The sequence below is a fragment of the Berghia stephanieae genome, chromosome 2 (genome assembly GCF_034508935.2).
Source record: "Berghia stephanieae isolate SIO BIC M18660-M18661 chromosome 2, UCSD_Bste_1.3, whole genome shotgun sequence".
Taxonomy (NCBI): Eukaryota; Metazoa; Mollusca; class Gastropoda; order Nudibranchia; family Aeolidiidae; genus Berghia; species Berghia stephanieae.
The window spans coordinates 124,988,726-125,008,725 of record NC_088361.1 but is presented as its reverse complement, the minus strand read 5'-3'; the positions used below and the strand labels follow the sequence as shown (position 1 = coordinate 125,008,725).

The following is a 20,000-nucleotide window of genomic DNA, read 5'->3' as shown; positions in this document are numbered from 1 at the left end:
AATAATAATAATAATAATAATAATAATAATAATAATAATGATAATAATAATAACACTGATAATCAGGATGTTGATGATGATGATGGTGATATTACACATGCATTAGCTGTGGCTTGTATTCTCTTATTATTGTTATAAAGTAAAGTGATTCTATCATTCACTGAGAAGCGCCTTTTTACATTTTGATCAGATAACTTCAACTTCATTCTGCCATGTTATCTCATCCGATTCTTTTTTTTTTTCCATTCTCAATTTCAGAATCACCCATGCTGGATTTGCTGCCCTCCACCCCAGAGGGTGTAAACGACAGAGTTCCAATGGATCTCTCACAGTATCTCCTTGCTTCCAGCCCTCCATCTTTGAGGTTTGACTTCATGGCATTGTCCATTCAACACACATCATCATCCAATGTCAATGACAACAGCAACCTTCAGCAATCTCCAAATGACAACACCATTCTTGACAATGATAACTGCCCGTTTTCTTCAAATGATATTAATTTCAATTCAGTTACCTGCCCATTTCATCATACATCCTCATATCCTCGTAAAATCAGTGACAGCTTTGAATTAAATAAGAAAAAATCTGGCGCTCTCAAATCGATTATCATTTGTTCTGAAAACTACATTAGTGATTTAGATGGTGAATATAACACTTCTCCTGAAAGTGGATCTCAGTCTCCTCGGAGGAACCTGAAAAAAGTATCTTTTGCAGACCATAAAGGTTTGGCTCTTGCACAAGTGAGATTCGTCAAAGAGGGCCCAGATGAACCCCCACAGCTGAACTCCAAAATTTTGTCCATGTTAACCCGAGGTGCCAATGCAGGGATCACATGTAACCCTCCTATTAAATTATGCTTTCCTCAACCCGCTTCAGATTATATCGCATTCAGAGACAAAGTTATCCGGAATTTGGTTTCTTTAGAAAATGTTATTTTACAGGATTATACAGTGAAAGGCACGATCAAAGTAAAAAATATCACATTTGAAAAGAGGATTTTTGTGCGTGTGTCTATGGATGATTGGTCAACTTTTGAAGACCATGAAGCATCTTATGTTCCTGGACCTGGGAATGGTTATGTTGAAGCAAATGATACTTTTTCATTCCAGGTAGAAATTTCTCCAAGCTTTGATGTGACAAAAAAGATTCAATTTGCCGTTTGTTTTGTGGAGCATGGAAGAGAACACTGGGATAACAACGACGGCTCAAATTACTGTATTGTTTCAGATAGTTATAATGAATCTGAAACGCCCCAACAACCAGGTTCACCCAATATTAATCTTCGTTGGTTACCCGAAAAAAGTACACGTACTGAAAGTTGGAGTGAGTTTTCAGTCTGGAGGGATGTTGGTTGTTCTGGAAGATATTATTGAAGACTGGTTAAAATAATTCTAAGCTAGATCTGCAATTGTGTCTGCAATTTCAAGACACAGGGTGCTTAGGTAATGATCGCATTACCACAAGAATTAAACAAATGGCATTATATAGACCTGTAAATTCTCAGTCAATTAACTGAAATCAGTCAATTCGTCAAATTCAAATAATTTTAAAAAGGAAAGAAAGAAATGAAGAAAGAAAGAATTCATGAATCGTAGTTGAATGACCGTAAAGTAATTAGGAATGTTCCATAGTGCTATGCATTATTTTCACACAGCCTTATTTTTTCACTTTCCAAACCTGTCGTGATCCCAATGGTAGCCAATTTTAACTGAGCCCGTGAGCGATAAATTTCACTGTTTCGTGTAAGCCAAAATTGACCACATTTACCTGGAGGGAAGTAAAAGTATGAAAAAACTAAAATGCGAAAGCCGGAAGTGTGTTATGTAGACACCTTCAAATCGAAAGTTAGGGATTGCCACAGTACATCTCGATTGCCTCACATTGTAAACAAACTGGTTGACCGTTTCTAGTTTCTTCACTGATTGAGTACCTAATTATAAGGAACAATGGTAAGTAGCCTAATTAATTCCCGCGCAAATTAGTTTTCTGCCATTGTTTTGCTCAAGCGAGCTTGCTATTTACTATTCATCTCGATTCTTTGGATTTTTCGACTACGACGAATTACGAAGAGTTTCAGTCAATTTTTATAGAGCTCATTTACAGGTCTAATTATATTAATGTTGATTAGGGTTGGGTTTTCCAAATGAGAAAAATGGCATATCGTCAGACTTTCAGCAAATATTGTGTATATTTTAGAATAGCATGTGAAGCTTGCGTGAATGTCAAAAGCTAGAAATTTGAATGTATTGGTCCCTACCCAATAGTCCTCGAGTTCAGTCCACTTACACTTACCGACTTTCAATGCCTCACCCCCCCCCCCCCCCCCCCCCCCCCATTTAAAGGCAAACATAATACTTGGTCTTGACTGCAGAGCACTGGTGCTTGGATAGTACTAATCACGTAACAACGGTTGCTGATAATAGTAGCGTTTTTGCGGACGCGCAATGTATTTTGTATACCCCACAAAGTAAATTAGTTGTTTTAAGACAACTGCTCAGTACGACATGGGTGTTTGTTTATTAAATTTAATTTATCCTACAATGGTAATCTCGATAACTCATCTTCAACGGTCCTTATTTTATTTGCATTCACTCTCTTTTTAAATGCTGATCATCAAAAATGAAAATAAGAAAGGCACTCCCCCTCTTCCCCCACCCCCAATTCATAATTGTGTTATCTTTCAAATGGCAATCTGAAGCAGTGGCGCTAAATGTCAATATGATAATAAGTTTGTGGATTATAAAGGCCAAGCACCGCAAAGCAATATAAATATGTAATTACTTACTTCCATTCTTATCCAGTTTCATCTGCCTCGCATTGTGCTTTGGGTAAAACGCTTTATACATGTCCTCTAACTTGGAACAATTTAGATGAAGATTTTGCTGTCCTCGGGAATGGACGGGATTACTCTGTAGTAGACTTAAAATAAAACTTTTTTTCCCAGCGCAGTAATAAACTAAAAAAGAATCATCTTTAATACAAAGAAGATACCTCTACTACTACTACTACTACTACTACTACTACTACTACTACTACTACTACTACTACTACTACTACTACTACTACTACTACTACTACTACTACTACTACTACTACTACCATTACCAATAATAATAATAATGAAGTCGTTTCCTAGTCGATATGATAATATGGACGATTTTCTCATTTTTGTTTTGGTATTGTCGTTATTTTAAAGATTCTCTATGCCCCTTTTCTCATTCTGAAGATGCTGTCGGTGTGCTTATGTTTGTTGTCCTTATACAGATGATGAGGATCACGACTCCCCTGTCCTTGCCCACCCTGGTCTGATATAAGGAAAGATATGTACATATTATATATGAAACATTGTAGAATGCGGGTTCACACTTAACTTTTTGCATGAACAACTCAAGAGAGCGACTTTAAAAAATACTTAAACCTTGACATATAAGGTTTTTAAAAAAATGAGCTCTCTAAAAGTCGTTTTATTAAAAGCTATGTGTTTCAGCGATTATCATACATATGTAATTTTTTATTTTTCTTTTGGAAGAAATGCATTTATAATTTCTTATCATTAAAGAATGATAAATTTCTGAGTATGTGATCTTGTTAGAATGTATTATAACATATAGTACTGAGATTTAAACTAACTTACAGTATTTAAATGACTACATACAATTTATTTTTATGAGTATTACTCTTACACATTTGCTCTTATTATGGTGGGAGGAGGGGGTGATTTTGCTCTTATCGAAAGGTTACAATTGGATTGTATAAGATTTGATTATGGTTCTATTTTCGTATGGATTTATATATTTTATACTTGTTGCTTTACCAACCATGGTTACAGTTACAAATGTAGCTCAATTTGAATTTGATTAACTCGTTGCCACACAAATACAACTTGTTCTTTGTTACAAGATAACATTTTGCGTTTTAAAGCCAAAATAGAGAGTAACATATGAATTTGTTTAATTTGTTTTTAGTAAATCTCCACTCGTTAATTTTGCCATGGTTATTTTTTTTTATTTCTTGTCGGTTTTTTTTTCTCTGGGTTTTTTCTGAACTAATTTTACAATTTATTTTTTTATATATTTCTACAATGATTCACCAAAACTTATTCATGAGAAATGGTAACGTGCAACCAACTCTAAATGAAAATTAAAACAAAAGATGCCCTTTAACAAACTAGAGGGAATGGCACAAAGTGTTGGTTTCAAAGGCGAAGAAAAAAGTAAAAGAAATAGCAGATTTCATTTTTGTTCTTTGAAGTAATAAAGGAATTGGTTGGAAATAGATCATATCGAGCAAGCGATGGTGAACTCGATTCTTTTGTTCCATGAATTTCTTACTTTTCTCTTACCAATGAATGAGATAATCTTGATCTCGAAATGCATTGGTTATTCCTTGATTTACGTCCACATTGGATATTTTTTTCCTATTAATGATTACTGTGTGCTTGATATCGGATCTTGCTCTTTGAACAATTTCCCTTTTTTACTCTCTTTTTATTTTATTTTTTACTGAATGTAATTTTATACATTTTTGTCCTATTTATTTGTCATGGTTTTTTCCCCGTCCCATGAGTTTCCATCTGATTCTGATTTTAAGTGTATGTTTTCCAAGTTTTCTATATGCTTTAGATTTATTATATTTAACCTTGAACTGTTTTTTTTTCTTCTTGAGTGATTGTTGTACACAGTACCTTTAATATTAACTCATTGAAATTGTCCGTAGGGGCTTGGATGTGTTATCATTTTCTTTCCTCCCCCCCCCCCTCTCTCTCTCTCTCTGTGTGTGTATATATATATATATATATATATATATATATATATATATATATATATATATATATTATATATATATATATATGTATATATATATATCTATATCTGGGTTGGGATCCTGACCTCCCATAGCGGGCAGGGAGGTACATACTGTGTCTTCTATACCCTTATATCTGTTTTCCAACATGCTTTCTGCCTTTGTCTTGGAATGAGATTACTTGGTTTTTTCCTGGCCCTGGTCGGAGTCCTGGCTGGGAGGGAAACAGTCAAATGCATAGTTATTGTTTTGGGAGATGATATTTTTTTTCCTTGTAAATCATCTCTCTGTTATGTATTATTATTTTTATTTTGAATGTATAATGTAAGCATTTGAGTGTGTTCCTCTTTGTTGGATTTTGTGCTTGTGTCTGGATGAGACTTGTAGGTGATTTCAAACTAAATACATTGGTGGTATGCTCTTGGAATCTACATCTGATCCCTAATTGTTCCCAGTTCCCCTTTGTCTTACTTTTTCTTGGGTGCTTTAATTGTAATTCTACTATCCCATTTTCTTCCTTTTTACTGGCGCTGATATAACCTAAATGTGTTGCAAGCGCCGTAAAACCATTAAAAACAAACAAAAACAAAAACATATATATATATATATATATATATATATATATATATATATATATATATATATATATATATATATATATATATATATATATATATATATATATATATATATACACGTCTGTGAAAGCATTCATTTGTGCCCTCTATTTTTTCTCATTCTTTAAGTTATACCGTCTTGTTCGCTAAACGGTTAAGAAGTTATACTATTTTTTTTTTTATCAAAGTGTTGTTTATCTATTTAATTTCTTTTTTGGGTGAGGGGTTCCTTTTTTAGTTTTGTGTTTTTGTTTCTGGTCATAGTTAAACAGGAGAGATATTGATATTTACGTTCGTTTGTTTGTTTTAGGGCTATACAATTTATTTTCTTTTTTTAAAAGATGCACACAACCTAAACAGTTTACAACTACGCCACATTGTACGTATTTTCATCATGCAAAATTTTATGTTTACATCAATTATTTATTATACATACTTCCATTCATTTGTATATCTTGCCCACCTGATATCGTCTTTCACATTAGTACGTAAGATACGAAACTGGGTGGGGATCCTGACCTCCCATAGCGGGCAGGGAGGTACATACTGTGTCTTCTATCCCGTTATATCTGTTTTCCAACATGCTTTCTGTCTTTGTCTCGGAATGAGATTACTTGGGTTTTGTCCTGGCACTGGCCAGAAGCCTAGCTGGGAGGGAAACAGTCGAATGCATAGTTATTGTTTTGGGAGATGATATTTTTTTCCTTGTAAATCATCTCTCTGTTATGCACTGTATTATGTTTTCTTTGTATTATATATGATTTGTAAAACATTTGAGTGTATTCCTCTCAGTTGGGGCCTCTACTTGTGTCTGGATAGATTTTAGGTGATCTCAAACTAGGTACTTTGATGGTATGCTCTTAGAATGTACATCCATTTCCTATTTGAACCAATTCCCCTTTGTCTTACCTTTTCTTGGGTGCTCTAATTGTAATTTTAGAACTTTTTACTATCCCATTTTCTTCCTTTTTACTGGCGCTTATATGACCTTAATGTGTTGCAAGCGCCGTAAAACCTTTAAAAACAAAAACAAAACATAAATCATCTCTCTGTTATGTATTATTATTTTTATTTTGAATGTATAATGTAAGCATTTGAGTGTGTTCCTCTTTGTTGGATTTTGTGCTTGTGTCTGGATGAGACTTGTAGGTGATTTCAAACTAAGTACATTGGTGGTATGCTCTTGGAATCTACATCTGATCCCTATTTGTTCTCAGTTCCCCTTTGTCTTACTTTATCTTGGGTGCTTTAATTGTAATTCTAGAACTTTTTACTATCCCATTTTCTTCCTTTTTACTGGCGCTGATATAACCTAAATGTGTTGCAAGTGCCGTAAAACCCTTAAAAACAAAAAACAAAAACATAAGATACGAAAGGTCGAAAGGAAGTTGTAAATATAATCACAAATTACGAGGTCTTTCTTCCGGCTTGCAAACTTACAAAATCTTATTTTTTGTCATAACACCGCCCCCTTTCATCTTTGTTGCCATTATAATACGTGTCAGATATAATAATAATAAAGCTATCTGACCGATTGTTGATGTGGTGCATAAATAAATAATTTATGGTGTTATATTCCATTCAATTTTACCATTTTGTATTCTTAACTTTTCTTGTATATGAGAATAAGATGTTATAATACGATTTTTCACCGATAAAGGGTAACTTATTTGACCTCTGTGGAAAGACCTCGTAGACTGGGTCCTTTGACTCTTCGGTCAATATCGATCAGAGATCGTATATTAACTATCCGTGATAAAAGAATCTTTTTTGGGAGAAAGTTGTACAAACTTTTGGTTTGAATGATGAGAAAATGATCTTCGAGTGACTAGAGTGGTGTAACTATGTTAAACAAGACCTAGTGTTTGAAATTTTAAAGTCGTGTGTAAATTACACCGTGAATTGCTACCATCTTGACATTTTAAAAAAGAAGTTATATATATATATATATATATATATATATATATATATATATATATATATATATATATATATATATATATATATATATATATATATATATATATATATTATTTCTATTTGCCATCTCATATGTTGACAAGATGTGATATTAAAATGAAAACATATTGTGACCTTTACAAATGTATATTATGGTTTCTTTTTTTTTCCCCTTTATAAATAATGTGTTGTTATTGTTATGCTCAAGTTAGGTTACAGTTCCGAAATTGAAGGAACCGAATTTGGAATGCAGTCATTTCTAAGTGTTTTCTTACAAAAGGCAGGGTGATGATGAATTCACAGTGTGATTCTAAAGGAAAAATGTAAATGTGACCCACTTCCACTAGTGGTATGGTGTGAGATTGAAACATATGCGGACTTTATGTATATTTAAAGTCAAAACGAAATGGGAATTTTTAAAAATTATTTTGCACTTTTAAGAATCTGAATTTGAATCAATGAGATGCCAAAGGAAAAAAAAAAAAAGACTATATTTATTTTTTTTCAACAAAGAGTATACATTTAACCCAAGTTTCCCATCTTGGACTATTTTTAGTTCCAACTTTCAGTCTCCAGTTCACTCCGCCCGACATAAAACCGTTTTGACGGGTCACATATGTGAAATGAGTAAAACTGATTGCATATAGGCAAGAATCGAACGAATGGCTGTAAACCGAATTCTGTACACAAAGAAAGATACTATTGGAGATATGTTTTGTATTATATTCATTGTGAACTTAGCTTTAAAAGGAAGTTGCTTTGTAATCCAAAGAGTGTTTGTGCAATTTAAATATGTACAGCATTTCATGTGATCTGTTGCCATAAAATAAATGTGAAGCAAATTATTATCACAGTATCAGTAACATAATTTTTATTGAAAACTTTTACAATAGAGAATATTCAGAATCAAGGCGAATTGAGTAACTCGTGATGAGAGTTCCGACTTTGTAATAATATTGTCTGTTTTTTTGTTCATTTGGAGGAAAAAGATAATAATGTGGACACGCGCGAAGTTTCAACAATTTGCAGTAATGTCAATCATGTTCGAAACTACGTGCTTATCCCGAACTTAACTGAAAAGAGTTCGTTTAAAAATAAATTGTCTCCTAAATTAAATAAGATTTTAAATAGTCGAACCCTTTGAGTTTCTCTCACAAAAAGCCACGTTGTTCAGAATATCCTCTAATGTACCAATGACTTTAATTTGATATCCCGTCCTTTATCAGTTAACTGCCGTAAGTACCCTGGGAAGTTAACGTATTACAATATTTGGTTAGAAAACTCGTCTTTTAAATATAGACGGGATTTTAATGGTCCTATCTTGGCAAAACTCTCAAACCTGGGACTTTGCGAGATTCCAGGTTTGAGAGTTTTTGCCAAGATGAAGATCATTTAAATCGATCGATATTTGAAGGAAGAGTTTTCTGGTCAAAGTTTTAAATACGTGTCTTTCCAGAGTACAGTTAAGCAATGCTAGTATAACTTTATTGATTCTCAATTATTACTGCCAATACCACAAGTATATTGTAATAAATTGCCACTGCCAATTATTATTGACAAAACAAATTATAGTCATTATATGGTCTTGCTCGTCGTGGCCTAACGTGCTCATTGCCATTGGTTCGAGAGGATGGGGTTACCGCTAAAGCATTATTGCCACTTTACTAGTTGTTATTATTAAATTACTAACTATATACTAAAAACAGACTGACACACTCGAAGTAACACACACATTCACGGCAAGCGTTCAGAGAGACATGCGCTGCCATATTCAATTATTTAGAAATATTTATATCATCTTTGAAAGATGGTGCCCATATATAAACCCAGAGCTATAAGAAAAGCGTTTGAAGGCAAGAGGTGAGCGATCCAATGCGTGATTCTTATCATTAAAGAAATCATATGAGCAGACATTCATACATTGTCCAGGATCGCGATCTAAATCATCAAATTTTGTGCTTTGGACTCTGTTCTGAATCTCCTGTAGAATTCATTGTTGAATTGGTTGGTGGGATTTCTCTCGGGGAGGGCGAACGTTGGCCCTTCTTGGCCTTTGGATTCTTCACTGGTCCACATCCTTTCTATCTCTTCTGTTTCCCAACATCATTTGCCTTTCTCAGTAGCTTTGTGTCCTTGCTCTGGAATGAGACTAGTTTGGTTTTGCCTCGGTCCTGCTTGGAGTCTTTTTCTGAGAACGCAGCAGTCGGATGGATTTGTCTGAGAGGTGATATTATTTCCCCCTTGTAAATCAGCGCGCCATTATATTTTTACTTTGCCAATGTTGTGTTTTTAATATAATGCTTATCTTCTAATCATCTGAGTGACTGTATCTATTTTGGTGGAGATACCATTGTCGTTTTAGTGTGGATCTTTAAAGTGGTAATCAGACAAGTACTAGTACATTGATTTATCGCCTTTGGATCTACTTCTGATTTCTGTTGGAGTAATTCCATTTGTCTTACATTTTCCTTGCCACTTAAAACATCGATTGCACTTTTTTAAAAACTATTCTCTCATCTTCCTTTTTATAGACACTGAAATGACCTAAAACGTCGCAAACGCCATAAAACGCATGAAAGCAAACGCCAATAAGGTGGTTGACGTATTATTCATAGTGGGATCTTGACAACTTTGCGCGACAGCGACATTGAGAAATTGTATTATTTCACCATTGACGATGAGTTAGGATATACAATTTCTTTTAAATATTTTTTTATAAAGCAGTCGGAAAGAGAATTGGCGTGGTGTGTTTTACCAATTCCCTGTAAGGAAGCTTTTGATGGAAGTAAAATGGTCATGTGCATGCCGCAATCATTGTCCACTCCCTGATTCTTAGATGTCGATTTGATTCTCGTCACCTCAAGCTTCAATATATACATCAAAAAAATTTTCATGAGGAATGTATATATCTATGGTAAATAATACTTCCCTCTTGTCTTAAGACGTTTGTAAATTTATTGTGAAAATAGAAAGGGCATGATTTCAACAAATTGATATCGTACTTCTGGCAACATCATGACAGTCGTGCCCGAATCATGCTCATTGGCGTCAGAGTGATCATTCTTCAAACTATTGTGTACGGTAACACTTTGATAACATGTAAAGAACACTCTTCATATTTTTATCACAAGATATGGGCTCTCGCCATCGGCATGAAATCGATACAATTCTAAGATTTGATGTTTTGAGTACTTTGTTTGAGTTTATCCTGAGTGGAAATAATCTTTCAAAATGTAAATATACACTACCTTAACAATCCGCGGCAGTAACAATAGCCTAAAATTGTTTTGATTCATAATGTTTACTAAATTTTATTGAGAAATCGATTAAAGCAGCTAAATTTCCTCCAGTAGTCTGGAGGTCTTAGGTTTTATCCCCTTTGAGGGAGACTGATTTTTTGGGGGGGATGATTTTTTTCTCTTGAATTTGTCTTTCTTACTTTGTCTGGCACTGTTTTATATGCAGTTTTTCAGATCTTTAAATTTCATCCAATAGTCATAGATCATTACTTTTTTTTTTAGGTAAGGTGTAACCCCGATTAGAACTAGACTTCAACAACCGATGGTACAGTCCGCTATTGTTTGTTTAATTTGATATCTTACCTCCGCGTTTTGTATTGTTATGGGCAGATTTTTTATAGTTATTACTTTTTAGAAAAGGGCGAAATGGAATATTTTCACAAAACACTATGAATATACTGTAATTGTAAACAAAAAATCACATGACCAAGCCAACCTATTACAATGAAGATGGACCCATGTATTCAATTATTAAAACAGGGTTGCATGGGCTTGTGGAGAGTTTTGTTTTTAGAATTGTGCCTGTGTACTGCGACAAGGATTTTCCGTGTACTATATTTAGATCATTTATTACGTGAAACGGATACGGATCACGATTTATTTCTTAAACGTGGAGTGCGTATTGATTCATACTGGTAATCATTGGGCTTGACGGTCCCGTTTAAATTCAATTGGATTCAGTAGTCTGATGTCACGCGCCCGGCAACGGCGGCCATCTTGGTTCTAAACAAAGAAAATCATTACTTTTTATTCTTCATGCTAGCTAGAACTTTTCATTCCCTTTTCATATGCCTTGTGATCAGAATGTGTAAAGGTCAAAACATGATCAAATTGATGGGGTTTTTTTCCTCTGGATACGCGTTTAAGCTCGCCGGAGAAATATTTCATACGGCGTCCGCCATTGTTCCGATAGTTTAGAGCCAGTGTTACTAAGTTACCATGCGTCATTAGGAAGGAAATGACGTCACGACTGTTGAAGACTATTGTCATTGTTGATGCATTCCAGACCAGCCTACTGTATTACGAAAAATTCGTAGAATTACATTTTGGTTCCAATTTCAAAAGTTCGTGCTGGGCGGGGTTCTTGGCCTCCCATAATGGGCAGGAAGGCATTTACTGTGTTATCTATCCCCCTATAAAAATGCGGGTGGTTGGATGGGAGCATCACCCTTGAATCGTATACCTATGATGTTCGCATGGGTGTACGATCCGATAGTGATGTCGTTGGATGGGAGCATCACCCTTGAATCATATACCTATGATGTTCGCATGGGTGTACGATCCGATAGTGATGTCGTTGGATGGGAGCATCACCCTTGAATCGTATACCTATGATGTTCGCATGGGTGTACGATCCGATAGTGATGTCGTTGGATGGGAGCATCACCCTTGAATCGTATACCTATGATGTTCGCATGGGTGTACGATCCGATAGTGATGTCGTTGGATGGGAGCATCACCCTTGAATCATATACCTATGATGTTCGCATGGGTGTACGATCCGATAGTGATGTCGTTGGATGGGAGCATCACCCTTGAATCGTATACCTATGATGTTCGCATGGGTGTACGATCCGATAGTGATGTCGTTGGATGGGAGCATCACCCTTGAATCATATACCTATGATGTTCGCATGGGTGTACGATCCGATAGTGATGTCGTTTCTTCTTCTCTTTACTAGCCTATCCTGCTTCTTTGGTTTGTGATTGTATTTTTGACAGGGGATATTTTTTTTCCTGTAAATCCTCTGCCTGTTTGTTCTTGGTTATTTATAATTTAGCTTATGATATCTTTAGGTTATGATTTTGATTGACATTTGTACTATTTTTGTTAGATTGCTTGTTTTTTTGTTTCAGCGGTCTCTCATATAACCTCAATTGTGTTGGAAGAGACCTAAAGCAACAAACAAACCAAAAAAAAAAAAATATCCCCCTATAAATTCTGTTTTCCAACGTGCTTTCTGTCTTTGTCTTGGAATGAGATTACTTGGTTTTGTCCTGGCCGGATGCCCTGGCTGAGAGGGAAACAGTCAAATGTATAAATCGTTTTGGGAGATGATGTTTTTTTTCCCTTGTAAATCATCTCTCTGTTATGCACTGTATTATATTTTGTTTACATATTATATATGGTTTTTAAACATTTGAGTGCATTCCTATTAGTGGGGACCTTTGCTTGTGTCTGGATGAGACTTTTAGGTGATCTCAAACTAAGTACTTTGATAGTGTGCTCTTGGAATCTACATCTGTTTCCTATTTGAACCGATTTCCCTTTGTCTTACCGTTTCTTGGTTGCTTTAATTGTAATTCTAGAAATTTTTACTGTCCCATTTTCTTCCTTTTTACTGGTTCTGATATGACCTTAATGCGTTGCAAGCACTGTAAAACCCTTAAAAACTAATCAGAAGTTCATGAATCGTTAAAACTTATTGAAAATGAAAGTTGATGCCATACTATAAATAATTTTGATGATATTGAAGTGTTATTTAATCCTTGTGGGACAAATTGTTAATTATTAAAGTTAATTATAGCGACTAAATTATTTATCTCCAAAAAAATACGAATTTTTATATTTTCAAGTTGGGCGGTCTGGTGTATTCATTACACTTACAGTTACTGTAAAAGTTGAACATATCATTGTATAAAGTTCTGTTAACAATTGCAATGAAGCGCTTGTATTAATTGATATTTGTTATAATTTGGTTGGTTGTATTTCACATTTTGTACAAAATACGTTGTTGACCATAGAGCTAGACTCGGCAATGCCAATGTTTGATGACATGTACACACATTATATATTATAAAAATACTATATGAAATTGAGAGTGGAAAATAAATAAATGTACTGTGTTCGAACAATATAAATGTATTGAGAGTTATTTTTTATTTTAATATTTAATTTTATTTTATTTCATTCTATTTTAGTTTTTTGTCTTGTCCAATTAGGTCAGGGGGAAAGGGGAGGGGAGGGGGGGGGGGGGGGGGCAGGTTGTTGTGAACTAAGTAAACGAGTTTGCTCTTGGAATCTACTTCTGTTCCCAATTTGAACTGATCTCCTTTTTCTTACTTTCCCTTGGGTGTTTTTAGTTGTAAATCTATAATTTTTTGAATATCCCATTTATTACTATTAGTATTAGTTGACGCTGAAAAAAAAGTTAAAATGTCGCATGCGCCGTAAAACCCTAAAAAAAAAAAAGACAAAACCATTCTGGGATGAGTTTTTTTTTTCTTCTTTTTGGTCTTTAAAAAAAAACAAAAAAACATACACATCGACTTACTCCTCGCCCATCTTCTTTCTTTATGGATGAAATGACGCACGCATTATTTGTTCGAGGCCTTTTTTACAAAATTTATTCTTGTTGTCCATAATACCCTTCACTTGTAGAAAAGTTAAAATGTCGCATGCGCCGTAAAACCCTAAAAAAAAAAAAGAAAAAACAATTCTGGGATGAGTTTCTTCTTCTTCTTCTTCTTCTTCTTCTTCTTCTTCTTCTTCTTCTTCTTCTTCTTCTTCTTCTTCTTCTTCTTCTTGGTCTTTAAAAAAATAATAAAACATACAAATCGACTACCTCCTTGCCCATCTTCTTTCTTTATGGATGAAATGACGCACGCATTATTTGTTCGAGGCCTTTTTACAAAATTTATTCTTTTTGTCCGTAATATCCTTCATTTGTAGATACATGAGTAAAAGTTGATACCCGGAAACCTTGATTAGTGCCCCCGACATCGCCTTGTAAGTAGAAGAGGTCAAATCTATCTGTTTCCTCACTTTTTACATGTGACATTCTGTCTTTCCTTGGGAATGAGACCTTATGGTGTTGCATACGCATGGTGGACGTTGCCCCAAGTGCTGGCAGCCTGAAAATAGGCCGCACTTTTACTTATGTTCTCCTGCATTCATTCGAAAGGAGACGTAAGAAAGAGATGGAAGCTGCCTCGGAGTCGAGATGTTCCTCTTCTGAGCTAGGAGAGAAGCCTCTCGATTCTCTTTCTACCAGACAGTGGAGACGCCTCATGGCTGTAAGTGAACTGCGGTTCAGGACAAGTATTTACGCGGCCCTCTGCATAAGTGAATTTGGCGGCGTCGCCCATATAATAGAACGATCCGAGTAAATACTGCATTTCAACTTTTTTTTTAAAAAGTCTCAAAACATTGGAGTGATGTTCGAAACAAGAATGACAAAATATCAAAATTTTGAAAAGAGACAATAATTATGATTGAAAAGAGAATGCAAGAAATAAAATGGCTTAGTAATTAAAATACGACGTTTCGAGAACAAAGTTAAGTTTCACATTTTATAATGATAATAATAATAATAATAATAATAATAATAATAATAATAATAATAATAATAATAATAAGCATATTTCTCTAGCGAAACCCCAAAAAGAGGTTTAAAAAGCAACAAGACATTGTTTACCCAGAATACAATAGGCCTAACATTGTGAGACGAAATCTACCAATATCAAAACAATAAGAGCATAAAAAAGGCATCAAAAACATTACGTAAGTCACATAAAACTCATTTAAAAATTCAATCAAGTAAGTACTTCGAGAAAATACATGTTTTCAGATATTTTTTTTATTTTTTTTTTTTGAAAATAGTTTATAGAGCTTGAAAATCTTACAAAATGATGGAGATCATTCTAAAGAACACATACATCAACTGCCCATCACTCAACCCGATAACCGTGAAGACGATTACAGTATTAAGTGAGTCAAGGGAAGTGACTTATATATAAACGTAATTGACTACGATTAGTAACCTCCCGTTACACAAGGGAAGCTACTCATAATGGCGATTCACGAAGTGTAATTTGATAGTTGTTATGTCCCTTCGAAGTCTCCCGGTTCGAGTCCCGCCGTAGGCGGATCAAAGTTTAGTCCTTGGAAATAATATCTTTACTCACATCCCTCAAGTTCTCATGAATTCGACATGAGACGCAGTTACGACTAGTATGTTGACTTGGAAAAATAAAGTTCCTCGACGGTAGAAATGTTTCTCATCTTAGCTGGGGGAGAAGCATATTGATTTCTGTACCAGACAGTGGAGACACCTCGTGACTGTGAGCAGCGGCGTGGCGTATTGACGGCATATGGTGGTGCCATGATTAGAAGAAGAAAAAACATTCTAAAACAGTGAACACGGTTAAGAGGAGAGAGCACATGTTAAAAACTCTCTTTTTTGGAAGGGTGGGGGGAGGGTCGATGGTTTCTACGAGTGGACAAAACTCACAAAAACAAATATTTCATGAAAACAACAAGCCACAACACTGAGATACAAGTCCCGTATGAAAAGGTCTTTGTAATTATTCTTTGTCCACCATTTAGAGGATTGGTTTTGGTTGATAATGCAATCAATATGTGATAAATATAAATCAAAAGAGAAAAAAAAACAACCTATGACAGAAATTACTTACTTTTAGTACTTGTAAAGAAAATCTGCACGGCGATGTTTCATCTCTGCAAATCTTTTTATAATGTGTTTATTGAAATCTGGAATGGCATCTATTTCAGCTTTGTGAATTGACAGAATTATTAACGAATTATACGCTTCTGTTTCATTGAATTTCGCAAGAAATTTTTCAATCTTTTAAGGGTGCTAAAACAACGTTCAGGAGGTTAAGAAATACGATGGAAGTGGTTAAGGTCACTATAGCCTATAGATGTCCATGATTTGTCAGTGTTTGTTGTATCTGTAAAAAGTAGACAATAAAAACAAAAGAAACATTTTTTTTTTCTAAACTAACTGTGAGCCATTCATGCGTGCCATACCATGTCACTGAAAAAGAGCGTTTTCGAGATTTCCACACCTGTGTTAATTCAAAATCAGTTGGTTTGTGAGGAACTATTCTTTTTATTTCTAATTTGTCGTTTAGTGTTAATCTCCCAAACGGTCGGTGAAGTAAAGAGTCAACTTGATTCATTGCAATTCATTGTTTAACAAAACAAAACTTCTAAGTATATCTCAAATAATGGAAATCAGTGGACTACGATTAATGATTGCACAAATAAAAGGTAGATTCAGATCTTAAAACATCACAAAGAAAAAATCACTCCACTTAAGTACTTAAAAAATCTAAAAACACACCAAAGTATAACTGTTGACAATCTTCGCTTTCTTTCTCTGACTGACACAAATACACACGCACAAACACACACACACACACACACACGCACACACAAATAAACACTCATACACACGTAACCATCAACTCGGCACTACAAGCAAAAAAATGTTGGTAAATTCGTCCACAATGCTTCGTTGCAAAGAATTACTTTATTCAATAATCGTGAAAAAGAGGTGGGGGGGGGGGGGGGGGTTTGATATGTCATATTTTTAAGTTTTATGTTGTCTTTCTTTGCTGCTTACAAATAAACTTGACAATGATCAGTGTTTTTGACAGTTAATGTAATATTTTGGATGGCCGAAGTTACCCTAATTTGGCGCATCCCCCCGTCCAACGGTGGAGCTCTCAGATCCTGGCACAAGTCGAGGGGTTTTCCGCTATTGGAAGATAGTATAATTCGACCCAGTTTCTCGCTCAATCAGCTGTAGCGATACTAATGGATAGAGCATTAACTGGAGCTCGGATTGCTTTGCACCACGGTGTTGATTCAGTCACTAATTCGCACAGTGATGTCACCAACACACTAGTCGGCGCAGTGCGTGATTCGGAATCTTGAATAGAGCGGAGACTAAAAAGGCAGTTTGTTGTTGGCGAGTTGGCGAAAGACAGTGGAGTTAAAATTTCTGTTTTATTTCTAATTAAATTATGCTGTTAATGATTTTTAAAAGATTGGTACGGTGCCTGGCACCATTCGATCCAATGGCCCCACGCCACTGGCTGTGAGTAAACTACGGTCCAGGTCCTGTATTCACGCTGCCATCCGTGTAAGGCTGTAAACTGAGTAGGCCTACATTCATTTTCCTCTCCTGTTCGTGAATAATGAGTGTGTCATAGGCGCTATACATTTCTGTAATTTACTCACATCAAACACACGAAACTTACCAGCAAACAAAACTACGTGTAACCTAAAAATTTTATATTACTTTTCAAACATTTTATTATGTAGTGAGAACTGATCATCTAAATGTGTTCTAAAAATAAACAACAAAGAAACTCCATGTATTGTTTCAGTTTGAAAGAAATTTTAATTCCGAGATAAAACGTTCGCGTTCGATTCCTGTACGTTCGGCAACTAAAACGATTGAATTGCTATGAGAAAACAATAGTCCGAGAGGAAAGGTCAAATGGAGGGAAAGACGGACCAGAGAGGAAAATGATGCACTCAGTTTACTGCCTAAGTCGGATCTGGCGGTTTATAAAATAACTCTCAAAACATTGCATTGATATTCGAAACAAGAATATCAAAATTTTTAAATGCTGAAAAGAAACAATAATTATTTATGTTTGAAAAGAGAATGCAAGAAAAAAAATGGCTTAATAATTTACCAACGACCTTTCGGCAAAAAGCCAGGTTTCAATTTTACATCTGAGCATGAAATAAATAACACGTGAGAGAATCATGGTTAACCGGATTAAAGGTCACCTTTAACAACGGGGGGCGGGGGGCGGGGGGGGGGGAGTAGCCGAGGGGTTCGAGCCCCGCTTCAGGCGCTTTCGTTTATTTTTCCTTGTGCAAGATTATTAACCCCCAATTGGTCACTTGGACAACATGGATGATTCCTGTTGACACCAGATATTCTGTTTGATGGATTATCTATATTCCTTTATGGAATGCCTAGGCGACGGGATCTTATGGTGCCGTTTCGAAAGGGCGTATTTTTTTTTTTAACAACGGGGTAGACTATTTGCAATGTAGACACTTTCCCCAAAGATGTGTAGCCATTGTATTTTAGATAGGAAAGAGACTCTTAAAATGTAAAAAGACAAGTTGACGAGAGTGGACATTAAGCCAAGCTTAAGTCACTATGAGTGCATCTCCTTCTATTTGACGTAAGGCATTGTGGTCTAACAGTTGTGACACTCGGCTTTTGACCTGTAGCTACAGAGTTCCCATCTCGTTATGGGCGGCGGGGAGTTGAGGAAAAAGCTCTTGCGTTATTCACACTATTTTTCACTCTAATCAAGTGTAAAATGAATATCTGCCCCCCCCCCTTACCCCCTTCCACCCCCCCCCCCCCAAATGGCAATAGGAATGCCTTGCAGAGATCCAATATATTAAGCCCAGCTTTTAGATTATGAACACATTGTGCTATAATATAATGTTATTTATCTATGCACGAAATAGCTTTATATTTCTTCTCTCTCTCTCTCTCTCTCTCTCTCTCTCTCTCTCTCTCTCTCTCTCTCTCTCTCTCTTTATCTCTCCCTCTCTCCCCCCCCCCCCTTCTCTGTCTCTCTTTAACAAACTAATGATACCATCTATATCCTTCATTTAATATAGGTTTTTTTTTAAAATACCCCCCCCCCCCTCCCCCAAAAAAACAAAAAACAAAAAAACAAAACAACAACAACAAAAAACAAAACAAAACAAACAAACAAAAAAAAAAAGCAAAAATTAAAGCTAGACCTCTACGTACAAACAGAAATAAAAAATAAAAATAATGCAAAAAACACAAATGGAGACGATTTTTTCCCACTCTCACCAATACGTTTAATTTCCGGCGAATTGAAAGTACATGCGACGATGAAATGAATAATATTATTGTCAACTCACCGCTTTGTACCTCTGACCTATAATGCCCGCGAAACTGTCTGTTTCGATTCTAAAAATAGATAACCTCCAAATTAATAATATTATAGGTATAATCAGAGTGTTGTAAATTAGATATATTTATGACTGTTATTGTTTCGTTTTAGATCGTGTGATTTACTTAAGATTGTGCCGTGTGATTTTCAAGTCTTTATTCTGGTTCATATTCCACACGAATCTTAAATATGATGTTGTTTTATTACTGATAATCTATTAATTAATAAACTTTATCTCGGTGGCCTGATTATTTCGTTATCTCTATTTTAAAAGAATTATTTACGGACTGTTTATCTCATGAGGCTGATTCTTAAGTGGTGTGGAATTGGCATAAGGAGCTGTGAACTACTGTAAAAATTGAAAAGTGTAAGTAGGTTTTAGAAAATTGATGCAGAGAAGCAACGTTGTAAGGAACATTGACAATTATTATACTTCATGCTATATGTCCGAATTAAACGTGTGCTTTAAATACACAATAAAAACAATGCTTCTTGACGCTTTTTCTATTAACCTATAAAGAAAATTGAGCTTTTTTATAGCGCAATATCCACTAAATATGCTCTAAGCGCTTTACAAGGGGACCCTGGTCAACAGCAACATTTAACA

At 35.2% G+C, this 20,000-nt stretch overlaps 2 protein-coding genes across 3 annotated transcripts in view; both read left to right on the top strand.

Annotated features, from left to right (window-relative positions):
* LOC144966521 (protein phosphatase 1 regulatory subunit 3B-B-like) overlaps nucleotides 1-3,096 on the top strand; it is a 7,591-nt gene extending 4,495 nt beyond the window's left edge. For both annotated transcript variants that reach the window (XM_078903152.1, XM_078903153.1), the window contains exon 2: nucleotides 259-3,096. In XM_078903152.1, the coding sequence (XP_078759278.1) occupies nucleotides 267-1,373 (1,107 nt within the window). In that variant the 5' untranslated portion in view covers nucleotides 259-266 and the 3' untranslated portion in view covers nucleotides 1,374-3,096. The remainder of the gene's footprint in view (nucleotides 1-258) is intronic.
* A 16,546-nt stretch (nucleotides 3,097-19,642) lies between these two features.
* LOC144966520 (major facilitator superfamily domain-containing protein 12-like) overlaps nucleotides 19,643-20,000 on the top strand; it is a 51,331-nt gene continuing 50,973 nt past the window's right edge. Inside the window, exon 1 of the mRNA XM_078903150.1 lies at nucleotides 19,643-19,760. The gene's annotated coding sequence lies outside the window, so the exon portion shown is untranslated. The remainder of the gene's footprint in view (nucleotides 19,761-20,000) is intronic.